Raw genomic sequence first — 13,556 nt, 5'->3', positions numbered from 1 at the left:
ACATGCAGATTTCAGTTGCTGACAGATTCAACTGGACAAACTGAGCAACCTGGTCTGAATTCAGTGTTGAACTTGCTTTGAGCAGGAACAGGTCTAGAGACCACCTGAGGTCCCTTCCCACCTAAATGATTCTAAGATCAAACAATCAAGGAAGGGGAAGAAAGATGCTACAGAAAACCCAAACTAAGCCATCTGATTTGATGAGTAACAATCTTACCAAACAGGTAATTAAAAAGTTCAACTTATTTGAAATTTTCTTTCAGTAAATGTGGTGCAAGAACAGACATAGTATGTGACTGAATAATAGGACACCACGTGAAACTACACCTGAAAGTGTCAGGACTTTATTCCCCCCACCCATTACAAGATGTCCCAGATTGTACAATACAAAGTTTTCCCGAAGGTAGTTCCTTATTATGTAACTGTTTCCTCCTCTTCAGTTCTGAGGTAGAGATACATACATTTCCAATTTGCCTTTTTAAAAAACAAATACTTTAAAAAACCAACATGATCCAGACATAAGGACAATGTGCAAGAACACAAAGTCAGTTTCTCCATTACTAATTGCTCAGACAAATTGGAAATCAGGTCAAGGCCTCTAAAACTGGTCCATTAACTCTACAAAGAAATCTTGAAAGTATCAGAGCTGACATCATGGTGGGGCATCATCTAAGGCAGCACTTCTAGAAGGAGAATCTTCTCTCCCAGAAGCAGGGCTGTCAGGCAGAGGAACAGAGGCTTCCATTTCCAAGTTGTGCTCCTTCTCCAGATCACAGTTCATGTCAGAATTTCCTCTGTCGCTCACCTCTCCCTCTGATTCTTCAGTCAATTTGTCCTGGGCCTGAGCTGACTCCTCAGAATCTTCCTTTTCACGCAGAAAGCTACAAATCATATTAGGCCTGCTGTAGGAAAAATCTCTGTCCTTGATCTGTAACCACTCCACACCATCTGACACAAAGAAGAAAAATAGATATTAGTGACAAAAGCAGTTACAGTTAACAGCAAATTTTTCTTAAGCTCACTGTTCCTTAAGGCTGAGCTAGACCAAAATTTAAAGAACAGAAGCACTTAGGCTGGAAAGCAGTCTTTCAAGAACTAGGTCCAACACTAATTTTTGTTCTCAGCCACAAAACGACTCACCATAGGGTTGAAACTGTTCATTTTCTTTGCAAGATAGGGCTAGGAGTCACAGAAAGATATTTGATAAAAAAAGATCAGTTTAAAATGACAGAGAAACTTCCCTGTTGATAAACTAACAACAATATGCATAGGCTAAACCAACTCTACTCTATATCACATAGCAACAGGCTTCTATTTGCTGTCATTCAAGAAAAAAAGATACTGGAGTCACTGTGTACGGTTCCCTGAAGTCAATAGCTCAGCAGTCACAAGGGAGATAAAATGTTAAGGATCTATTAATCTATTAGGAAAGGAATGAAAAACAGTAACATCATTATCCTGAGATATAAAAACATGCTATACTCATGTCATGAGTACTGTGTCTTCAACCCATATGGTAAAACTAGAAAAAAGAAATACGAATTGGTCAAGAAGTTAGTTCTACATGGGAAAAGACAACCCTCCCCCCCCCCCCCCACAAAAAAAAGACCAATCAAGAATCCCCATAGTAAAACAGTACCTTTTTTTTCACCATATGATAGAACTGTGATTTGAAAGCTAACTGCCATAAGAAGTGGTGGAAGTATAAACAGATTCAGAAAGTTAATGGAGAAAAAGAAGAGGATAGAGCCTTTATGGACTATAGACATAGTTGTCCAGGTGAAAACTTTTGCTCAGAATGTTCATGAACTGCTGACTGCTGAACACTGGAAGGATATCCAAACAAAAGAATCACTTATGTATATGCCTTCCTCCTTATACCTTTCCCTGTAAGCATCTACCACTGGCCATGGTCAAAAACACAACACAGGACTAAAATACCTTTGGTTTGATCCAGTATGGCAGTTCTATTGTATTTAAGTGTCAGACAACACCCTGGAAAACTCTCAAAATAACTTAAGTATCATTCAAAATGCTGAGAAGATGCAGTGAAAAGAATATAATGTTTGTTCACCTAAATCTTAGTACATCTGGTAATGGGATAGGGAATGGCATCAGAGCTATTGTAAGAATTTGTACCATCTCCTGAACTCAAGCATATCAAGCTCCTAGAACACGTATCCAATGGACTCCAAATGGAACTGGAATTCCCCTGCCCGTTTAAATAGACATTCAGGAGGTACATTTTGTCAATTCACCAGATGTTCTGGTTACTGCATACACACAGTATTAAGCTTCTGTCAAATGACAAAAAACCCTGGTTTTGAGCAAGTATCATTGCTTCCTGGAAAAAAAATTGGCCTTTATATTAAGCAGCCCATTTTCTAGTCCGTTACACTTTAAAATTAATAACTTTTGTAATACTATCTAATCTAGTCTAATACTTAAGTATATGGAGAGGAAAAAATGGTGCACAGTATTGATAAGATGCTGACTTGTGATTACAGTTCTAGATGACATTTTACATTTTATCTCACATAAGCAAATTCCAGCTGAGTACACCCTCATTTAATGTAAAATTGCTACCTATTTTTAAAATATGAAGCAGTACCACTGACCTGAGGGAAAAAAGCAATCAAAAGCAATAGGACACTGATAAAAGAATATTACCCTATCTAGTGGGATACTTTGTATCTGAATATGAAAAAGTACTGACTTCTATATAAAGAAATACCATGGAAATAAAGCAAATGTACAAGCACTGAGTTCTGCCTACAGAATGAAAATCAAAATATATGGTATGACAGGTGTATCTTTGCAAGTAAGTTAAACTCAATTACAATTACCTTTATTCAGTAAAAACAATTCAGTTACAGTATATAAAACATGGAACTTCTTACCAAGGATATTATAGATTTTAAACAATTACACAGATGCAAAAAGCCATTAGGCAAATTAGTGGAAGTAAAAATCAGTGAAGAACTATTACACACAAAGATATCACCTCTAACTTCAGAACTAGTCCCAAAACTTTTAGATGACAGAAAAAATACACCTGGGAGTATCAGTATACATTTGTCCTGTTCTTACACTCTTCTGTAAGCACCTCCTACTAGCTACTTTTGGAGATACTACTAGGCAGGAGGGATCTCTAGACAGGATCTGAGATGTCTTTTTGTTTGGTCAGTTTTTTTTTAGATGTACATTTGCTCCCTAAAGAGGAAAGTTCACCTTCTAATTTCCTGCACACTCTTGACTCATGCACTTGAACACTCCTAGCATAATCCATCAATGGATTATGTTCCTTTGCATAACAATGTCCCTATGTGTAAGCATAGAGGCACTAACCAACATTCTCTTCGCCTTCCTTCTTCTCTGTCAAAAGTGTCCGTGTCATATTCAATTTCTTCATTGTATGACACTTGTACTTCAGCTGTAGCTTTTGGTTGCCTTCCGCATCTACTATGAAGAAAGGAGGAAAAAACAATTCCCAAAGTCAAATCGTTATAGTGAATTCCAACACCAACTGAAACAAGATGAAAACTGATTTTAAACCTCACAGGCTACCAAAACAAACAGGACATCAAATCACATTAATTACCGTGCTCTGCATTTTCTTCAAAAACCAGACAGGTTCCCAAGGTATCTAAGGAAAACAAAGTGACAGAGTCTTAGAGACTAATTTCTATCAGACACAGATACTGCATTCACTGGTACATATGGGAATATTCAAATTTCTGGTCCTTTCTGAAGAGCCAGCATTTGGTAGCTACCTTGCCAACTCAGAAACCGGACTATCAGGGTCATAGTCAGCAAGTCCCTACAAAGGAGTATTCCAGATAATTTTCTTCCAGATTTTACCACCATAAGACAAATGGGAGAGCTACAGAATGCAGAATATGTCAATCCTGCTTACATAGGACACAGTAGTGCCCCAGAGTAAGCACTTACTATGTCCCACATTTTTCCCTCAGAAATACCAGCTGGTACACCCCAGAGACAGCTTTTAGGCATCCTTGCCAGCAAGTAATGTGGATGCACAGCTAATTTAGCACTGAACTCAGTCTGCTGCTGCTCTACACGGTGTTACACAAACATTGCCCAGAAGTTCAGCACTTCAAAGCCCAGAGTTCTCCAGTTGCAGCAAAATTAACTAACGTTAAGAAAGTTTTTTTGGTCATGTGAAAAAGGAGAGAGAACATCCATGCCATTTTTCCTACCTTCATATTCTCCAGCAAAGACATATCTGTCCACTTGTAAAATGGGCCTCTCTGTCTCTATTCCCTACAAAAGGGGAGACAAAATTGCACAGATGTTGGATCTCCATCAGTCAAGGCAAGCTTGTTGATATTGGACCAGATACAGCAGAATCTAGATTAAATCATCATACATCAATTCTTTGAAAAGATTAGTACAGTTTTTTTTAAAAAAAAAGGGGAAAAAAAGCCCCCAAATGCAACTTAAGTTAACAACAGCAAAGTAAGTATTCCATCACACTGTTAATGGGAAATAAAAAGTTTCTTTTGGTACTAGAGACAAATAAGCTATTCCAGATTGTAAAATTTTCCTCAAATTGTCAGCTTCATATGAAGAAAACGACATTTCTAAAACAAGATTTACACAAGCAGATGAAAGTTTTGTGAAGGCTATGATTTTGCAGGTAGCCAGCAGACCCCTGAAAGAGGAGGAAGGGAAACAATCAAATTAATACTTAGTAATGTTCCTAAAATGTAATAAGAGCATCTTTAGTCATTACAATTGATGCTGAGGTCTTCTGAACATCTGGAGAGAAAGAAAAGTTTTCTTTGTTTTTATGGGAGGCTTAGTTAAGCAGTGGTAGCAGCTGTTAGAAAGGAATTAGTGACTCTTACTGTAGAATCACTACTCTAAAACCGAAAATAAAATTATTTTCATGACGATTTTTCAGTCATCATTATACACATTACTTTAAGTACAATAAGTTTAAAGAGTGCACCTACTAATACTGTTCCAATATTACAACAAAACCAACAATGCTGAACTGGTATAGATCAGTTCTAGTATGAAGACAAAGGAGGAAGAGGGAGGGGGAAAAGAAAAAAAAAAAAAATAGATCAGCATACAGAGGACCAAAAACATTCGGATCAAACTGCAACCAGCTCTTATTGCCCCCCACAAAGAAATAGTTTAACCTCAACTGTAAATTAACAAACAAAAAGTGTATCTGTTGGCATGAAAAATGAAGTTATTTTTTAAGCTGCACCTATTACAAGTTCCATAAACTGAGAGACTTTTGGAAATGACAGATGGTGGGAGAAGTCCAGCAAAAAGTATTACAGAATCTACACCAGTGTCAGAAGCTTCTGTCATTACTGTGCACCTACATTCTGAAAGTGTTGGAAATTGTTGTTATTTCCTGTTTTTTTTTAAACGGGGAGTGGGGCAACATGGCAGCAGTTCTATCAGCTCATTCCCTTCCTCTGCAGTATGGCCTCATGAGCTCCACTGGCAGAGAGCCCTTTCAAATATACAGGTCAGGTTCTCATCATATATCTTAATATAAACGTATCTAAAAACTACATTTTGCTAAAAATGTGTGTCTGAACAGAATATATTAAGGTAAAGTATCTTTAAATAGTATATTGTAAACATCAACATTATTCAGGTTATGAACATAAGTATATGCTAAAAGTTTCAAGATGAAGGACAATGTGATAAATCTAAACACCCAAAGAGCATTGCACAGTTTATCACAAATTTGTGCAATTTTCGCTAGTATTTTTAACAAATAGAAGTATTTTTAAGATCAGGAAGATTTAAGCCTTGCGATTCTCTTTCTGCTGTGGAAGTTCAAAGTATCAGTAACATTAAGCTAATACATAGAACATGATTTTTTTACTGCAGGAAATTCCCAAAAATCCGAAAAGTTTAGTAGTATAGTTTTTAATATTCAAAACTGTTCATTTCTTTGGTTAAATTGGCATTCCACTTCGGACTATGCAGAAATGGAGACCATCTTCCTCTTATATGACCAGCATCACAGAAAATTTGATAAGCAAAATAACGCAAGACAGAATCTTTTACTGGAGTTTTAACAACAGTTTTCCATGACGCAAGACAAAAAAATCTCAAGGACTGGTTAGTGTGGAGGAAAGCAGGCATATTTGGGTATGAATAGGATGTGGTATAAATGCCTAGTTTTTCTAGCAACATTATAACAGAATCCCAAGGCACAAAATTTAAAAGAATCATACTAACGCTATTGAAAAATATGCAACAGTTCAATTACTGCAGAATCATCTGCACAACACATTTCAAGTGACTTGGGTTAGACTCAGGAAAAAACTGCCTTAAAAAAGCATCATGTCTCTCCAATTGAGATTTTCAGAGTCAAGTTTACTACCTCATATACATTCTGATTAATGGCATACTCAGAGACATTCTCCTCCATCTTTGCAGCTGACAGTCTATCAAATGTCCAATCTCACAGATTATACTTGTACTCTCTACCCAGCTCTCAATCTGTTTTTTTTTTTGACTAGCAAATAAATTTGTTCCATACAAAGAAACTAACTAAACTCAAAACAAAAGACACAGGATTGCTAAGCCTGATTCATGCAATAACTTTGTAGTGAAGCAAACAACCTAACGTCCAAAACTGTTTACAAAATGCTTAAGAGCAGATTTACATCTGCAACATTGCAGCTTGCCAGGCAGCATCTGCAAAAAAGCATAGTAAACACAGAATAATTTAAAAAGATATGGGCTTTGTCTGCCAGCTGTATCCAACTTATTTCAAGAAAGGCACTAACCCAATTTGAATTTTAAAAAAATAACATTTTTAAACTAGCAGCTTAATATCAGAGAGAATAACGGTCCTAGCTTACAGACATTTTTTTTTTTTTGCGTACATTTGCCTAATAATATATTCAGAGACCACATGCCATTTCCAACATAGAGAGCCCAATAATCTGCAGCCAATTTACTGCCAAGACAGGCACATAATTCCATACCACAGATTTGATCTAAATTTCGTCAACTTCAAGGAATCTGGAAACAGCTCCTAAAATTCCTCCTTGTTCACATGTATACTGACTTACCCCTTTCCTATTGTGCTGTAATCACTCACCAAAATCTTGCATTTGTTTTCACATTTTTCTAAGAAGTCTGAATCAATAATTCCTGATAGTTCCACCATGACCAGTTGCTCCTACAAAATAAGTTACAACATATATCTGTAATTTATGTATTTGAGCTAAGGAGGAAAAAAAAAAAACATTCAAAAAGCCAGATCTTCAAAATACTCCCAAAATAAGTCAGACTCCCAAATTTGACTTACTCTATACTTTGACTACAGAAAACAACAGCGATGATACTGCAATACCCAGAGAAATGTAGTGGTCCACTACTCCGCCAGACAGTTGTTTCACACCTGAATTTCATGGCCTTTTCTTCTTAGCTACAAGGGAGTCTATTTTGCACTCCTAAAAAACTCAAGTCAGTATGGGTATATGATTTATTAATTACAGCAGTTGCATATTTCAAAACATATTTTCCAAAGCTTTAACATTTACCTACGTAAGATACCATAGCAAGAAAGTAAGTTAAGCAGAATGTTATCTTTAATGGTTACTTTTAACTGTTTACAACATATTGCCTTGAAGTCAATTCCTTTCTGTAATTCTTCATTTTGGGTAAGGAAAGCAAACTCATCCTCGAAAACCATTTTTTCCCCGAAGGCATGAAAAGTTTTCAAGGATCACCATCTACGAAGTATCCATGACAGTACACAACACAGTAAGCCTAACAGCCACATTCTTCACGTTAGGGCTAGCAAAACGTTATGTGTTTTTCGATGTAACAGGCGGTTAACAGGCAACTGAAATTGGAGGCGTGCTTTCTGGCAACGCTGCTTTCCAACAGCCTTTAAATAAAACACCCCCAACGGGGCGACTTCCAAATTATGACCGCTGGGGAGGCGCAAGGAAGATACTCGGGGCTCAGGTAGACGCTTGCTCTGTGCCCGGCTCCCCTCACGCGTCCGGCCTGTCTCGTCAGGCCTTCTCCAAACTGCAGACACGGGAAAGCACTGCCGTCTCCTCCCTGCCGGCCCCGGCAGCCCACACGAGGGCGAGCCCCGCGCCGCCCCCCGGCGGTGCCCCGACAGCCCGGCCTGGCGGGGGCAGAGGGGCCGCGGCCACGCGCGGGACACGCCCCGAGAGGGGCCGGGCCGCGCACGCCGCGTCCTTTCGCCTAACACTGTCCCCCAGCGGAGGGGACGGGGGCGGCCCGGCGGTGCCTGCGGGTGTCGGCGCCGACTGACCTCCACCTCTTCTTCCTCTTCTGTTCTCTCGCCCTCCTCCGTCGCCTCTGCCGCCGCCATGTCTGCAATAAACTGCGTTTCCTCCCTTGGCCTCAGCGCACACCATGTGAGCCCAGCGCCGCCATCTTAGAGGGCGGCCGGTGTCTCCCCCCCGTCCCCGGCCGCGCCTCCGGGAAACAGCGCTAAAGGCCGCGGCGAGGCAGGTCGGGCTGGCCCTGCCCCACTCGCGAGCGGTGGTGGCGCGCGCCGGCCCTCCCCCAGCAGGCGACGCGAGCCCGGGCGGCCGTTAACGGTCCGGCACAAGCAAGGGCCCGGAGGGCGGGAGGGAAGGTCGGAGCGCCCCGGCGGGCAGCGGTGCGCGGGGCCCTGGGAAGGGGGCGAATGCTCGGCTGGGGGGAGCCCGGGGCGCGGGGGGTAAGGTGCAGCACTGCGAGAGCGGCGGGGCTTGGGCGGGTGAGGAGGCGGAAAGGAGGAGTGGCGACGCGGAGGAGGCCCCGCGCGCACACACGCACCACGGGGCGGGAAGCGCTTCCCAGGGTCTGAAATGGGCGCGGCGCCGCTGAGCCTGCCCGCTCCTCGCCAGCCGTGTGGTACCCGGCTGTGGTCGCGCTGCCTTGCCGGCGGTCGTGCTTTGCGTCTCTGAGGCTTTCCACAGCCGCGGCGCTTGCTCAGTCTTGCTTTTCCACGTTGGACAAGGCAAACAAACCTTTCTAAACAGCATTCCCCCCACCCTCGTAGTCCTTTTCTACACCCGTTCCAGTCGTCTCCCTTCTTGTGCGCTAACCTTGTCTGCGCAGTTGCAGACTGAGTCTTGCTGAATCCTTTTTCAGTGGCAGGAGCAGTTCCGTGTTTCAACTGAAAATGTTTTGCTTTGTGCGTGATTAGACCATATTTGCCTTTTTCATGGCCTGTGCCTGATATCTCCTGGTTATCTTGTGAGGTTCATGCACGTGCCTGTTTTATTTCTGTCAGATAAGGGTTTCTGAGATAACATTTATTTCTTTATAAGTACAGGATCTTACATTCTACAATCCTCAGTTTCATACTGGTTCTAGTAATGTAATTCTCCTTTTTTTTTCCTGTATACTATCCTTATTACTGTTTCTGATTTTGTGCCAGAAGTGTCTTCCTACCCTTTATGTCAAAATCATTAATTAAAATGATAAATAAAACTTGTCCCAAAGAAATTGACTGTAGATTTTCTTCCATTCTCTACTTAACCTCCATCTTATATAAAAGATAAACATAAATGTCTGTGTGGCACCATATCAGGTGTTCAACAGTGTCCATATAAGTTTGATCTTTCAACATTGCTACTTTTCCTAGAAAAATCACTGATCTTAAACATTTCAAGTTAGTTTAGCCAGATCTTTCTTTGCTAAGCCAGTGTTAGGCTTTATTTCATTTTTCATTAAGGACTGCGTTTTTAATTATTCTTTCCTTAAAACTTGCATACTACTGTGGTAAGAATAGCCAGCCTATAAAATGGGATTCGCTCTCAGTAGAGAAAAAAGTTCTGGAGCACTTCAGCTTTTAGCAGGAAAAAAGGCAAATTGCAAAGGCTTGAATTTTGACTATAGAGGGTGGTAAGTGTGGAACAGATGTTTGACACTTTACAAGTGTTGTTTGTCAGATATTTTAAAATAATAGTTTGTGTCATTCACTTAGTGTAGGCTGCTGTATTTAAGGATTTTAGAAAATAACAAATAGGTTTTTGAATTTCTGATTTCATGTTCTGCCACTAGAAGGAGATAGATAAATTTAAAAAATGAGGCTTAATTTTGAGATCTTGCTTACAAGTTTTCATACGGGTTTTTAATGAGCTTCTAACTTTTAATGAACTTAAAACTTTTAAAGCTGTATGTAAATGTTGGTAACTTTAGCTAGTTCATCTTATGCTATTTAGTCTGAGTACATGCGTACTAAAGCCAGCCTTTTAATAACTCTTAACTACTGGTGTATGTTCATTAAATGATTGTACTTAGGAGTTACGTTTTTGTACCAGATATTCCTGTCTTTAGGTAGATTTTATGCAACTCTAAATAAAATTCTGGCTGAATAAATGGAATAAAGTCTATGTTCTGACTATATATTTAAAAACTAATTGTCGTAACTAGGAGCACTTCTGTAACATTAATTCTATCATTCTCTTTTTATGGACGGAGAACTGAGGATGGGAGGTTAAGCGACTTGCCTAAGACTACAGAAAACTTGTGAGAACACTTAACTGTGTGCCAGATCAGCCTGTGTGGTTCGTAGGTTGGCATGAACTGCTCATGAAGGAGCCAGTACATTTGTTTACTTTTATACCAGCCTGTGTCATATAGTATCTGGGGTCATCTCAGTCTTCTAGACATCGTAAGTCAGAGCGTGCAGTTGTATGACTGCAAATTTTTGGTGCATTAGTGCTAAATGTATTATCAGAGACTCTAGCTCATTGTCAGGTTAAGCTTGCCGTGGACATTAGTGGTTTGCATTGGTCTGTCATATCTTGGGAGGGTATTTCGACAACTAAGCTATTACAGAATTAGATAGAGATGATGCTGTAGGGATCCTCAGAGTCTGCCAAGGAGATTGAATTGCCTGATGAGATAAATATGGAAATACATGCTTTGAGGATCTAGGCTTTGGATTTCTGAGACCTCAGCTTCAGCTAACAACCCTGTCAGTACTTGAACAGGTTTGTGTGCACATGCTGCCAGAGATAAGTGTCTAGGTGGTAATTAGGGCAGTTTGAGGATGTCAGTGACAGCCAGATGGTGAATTTAAAATAAATGACAGTGTTTGAGATCTATGTATGCAATATCTATGCACTAACTTCAGTAGGTGTACTTGCAGTTTAAGCATGTTCATGTATATTTTAGATTGGGCCCTGTAGTTTGCAAATTTTAGTGGGGTTAAGTGAGTTTGTATATTTAAGACTTGGACTATCTGTTTTAAGAAATAAACATTTTTTTAGCAAATAAACATTTAGCAATTAAGTTATATTACGAGAAATCAGATAAAGTTCACTAAAACATGTAATGAATGAATTCTGACTTTCTACTTTGTCTCATTATTTCATTTTCTTTTGATTTTTATCTTTGTGCTTCAAATTCCTTCTCAATCCTTTTGCAGAAGGCAATCACCCTTTCTCCAATGCTGGCACTAGGCTCTCTGTGCAAAAGGTTAAATGTTTTGTAAAAACACAGGATAAGATAGAGCCTTTGTTTAGTTTTTTTGAGTGTTGTCTGTTTGTTTAGACTGTGAGAGCCTCTGGTCTAAAACCTCTTGTAGTATGAAGTAAAAAACACAGAATTTGAGGTTTAAAAATTAGATGATAATCTATATATGTGTGTATATATAGTCTTATCCATCTATAGTGCTTGCTGAATTGATTGCCTCAGGAAAAGTGTTGTAGTTCTAGGCTTATTTTAAACTGAGAGTGTAATTCAAATTTATTACATGACAAAACCTGATTACCTCTGAATATCAGAAGGAAGTCCACAGTAAAACATTACCTTGTGAAATGGCTAAATGTAATAATACAGAGGTGTAATTCTGAGGTGTACTGAAGCACAGAAGAAAGCTCGTAAGAGGCTGGTCCTGGACCTTGGATAAGAGGTCAGGGTTACAAAAGGTAGATCAGCCCCAGGAGAGAGGTAGTTTGCCGATAGTGTTACAAAGGATGATTTGCATTTCCCTAAAGCTGCATTGCTGAGCCTCTTCAGTTAGGAATTTGCAGGCCAAACCAGTTCATAGGTATCACCAAAAGAAGCTGCTGAATTCCTTTCCGTTTGTGCCTTTGTCTTTCCACAAAGCTCCTTTAAGGTCATGTAAGGGAATCCTAGCAACCCTGTTAGAAAAGCACAGCTAGAGAAAAGTGGGAGAAGGTAAAGGGGGTGCTTTATTCCTACAGTGCTTATGCTATTTACTAAAGCTTTGGAGTGAGATGCAGCACAGTAGGAGAGAGGGGAAAAAATGAAGTTCAGGAGACTTTTCTGTTCCACTAGTTCTTAGTCTGCCTGGTCTCACTCCAGTTGTTTTGGAATCAGCATGGTAAGAGCATTGGTAGGAGGAGGGATAAGACTCAGTCAGGCGCACATGACCTGCAGTAGCTTGCTGGATTTTCCCTTTACTCCTAACAGCAGGAATCAGATCTAGCATAGCAGACGTTTGTAGAAGGGGTTGGGTATTTGCTGAGTACTCTCTGCTCAGTTGTCTGGTGGCTCAGTGACAAATCTCATGGAGCTGAATTGGCTCCATGCCAGCCTTAGGTGTGTGGGGGTGCTTGTTACCAGGGATCTGCATTCCCGCCCTCTGCCAGTCTATAGACTCTCGGAGTGAGGGCTGTCATGGTGGGAGGAGGGGAAACTGAGAAGCAGCATATGAGAGTGTCCTACCACCCCTTGCATCTCAGCTGTGAGAGGGGAGTTGAGCTGGGAAGGGCTAGGGAATCAGAGGTAAAGAAGGGGAAAGGGTGGGGGCTTCTTATAAGGAAGGGAGACCCTTTCCTTATATGCACAGAGAGGCCGAATAGCACTACTTCTGCCATACTACCAGAGCATGTTGTCTTGTATGGGAGAAGGGGAGAAGAAGCACAGGGGAGTAGTCCCCCTCTTCTCTCCTGCGTGCTGGGCTCAGGTAGCAGGAGATGGGTGGAAAGTAGGAGTAAAGGGCAGGAGAAACTCTTTGGAGAAATATTCCTGCTCTGCTTTTTCAGAAGGTTGTCACGGACGCCAGAAAGCCTGTGCATGTCCTAGCCTCCTCTGACAAGAGTTTTGCTTCTGGACAGAGATTATTAACTTGTTCCCTGGTTAGCCTCTTAAAAGCCTATTTGAAGATACCTGCTACGTACCAGTTCAGCAGCCGAGATGGTGGATTTCACTGACTGCTGTTCTGTTCTTTGCTGTAATGGACTAGATGGGTTTGATGAGCTAAAGCTGGTATGTTCAGAAGTGGTGAGGGTCCTGCTTTGCATTCAAGCTGCTTCAGCTAAAGATACTGCTGCTGCCAGCTGCTGCCACTGCTGGACAACAGGAAGTCATGACTCCTATGAGTTTCAGGTGTGTGTGTGTGTGCGCACGCGCGCACGCCCTATGTTAGGCAAAATCTGATCGTTTATCTCAAACCACCATTTAAATTGTTTAAGCCAAGTGATGGCCTGTTAGTTGGTTAACTTTATCTTGTTGCCTTTTCCTCATGAGAGATAGGTAACAGCTGTTAAAGCAATGAACACTGCCTCCTGTATACCGCCAGCTCAGAGCTTGCAACT

General features: G+C 40.8%; 1 protein-coding gene across 3 annotated transcripts; it reads right to left on the bottom strand.

Moving 5' to 3' along the window:
- Positions 1-328: 328 nt before the first annotated feature.
- On the bottom strand, positions 329-8,789 carry GTF3C6 (general transcription factor IIIC subunit 6). Of its 3 annotated transcripts, none has more exons than XM_026119911.2 (6): positions 8,303-8,789; positions 7,109-7,189; positions 4,221-4,284; positions 3,602-3,646; positions 3,349-3,462; positions 329-948 (listed from the first exon to the last, which is right to left on the bottom strand). In XM_026119911.2, exons 1-6 carry the CDS (start codon positions 8,360-8,362, stop codon positions 653-655), a joined length of 660 nt encoding a protein of 219 aa, XP_025975696.1. In that variant the 5' UTR covers positions 8,363-8,789; the 3' UTR covers positions 329-652. The 3 variants fall into 3 exon arrangements, with proteins under 3 accessions (XP_025975696.1, XP_025975697.1, XP_064364955.1); XM_026119912.2 differs by having other exon boundaries at positions 3,349-3,459; positions 8,303-8,786; XM_064508885.1 differs by lacking the exon at positions 8,303-8,789 and adding an exon at positions 7,319-8,257.
- Between the last annotated feature and the right edge of the window lie 4,767 nt (positions 8,790-13,556).

The sequence above is a fragment of the Dromaius novaehollandiae genome, chromosome 3 (genome assembly GCF_036370855.1).
Source record: "Dromaius novaehollandiae isolate bDroNov1 chromosome 3, bDroNov1.hap1, whole genome shotgun sequence".
NCBI lineage: Eukaryota > Metazoa > Chordata > Aves > Casuariiformes > Dromaiidae > Dromaius > Dromaius novaehollandiae.
The sequence above is the reverse complement of the archived record's forward strand: the minus strand, read 5'-3'. Positions and strand labels throughout refer to the sequence as shown.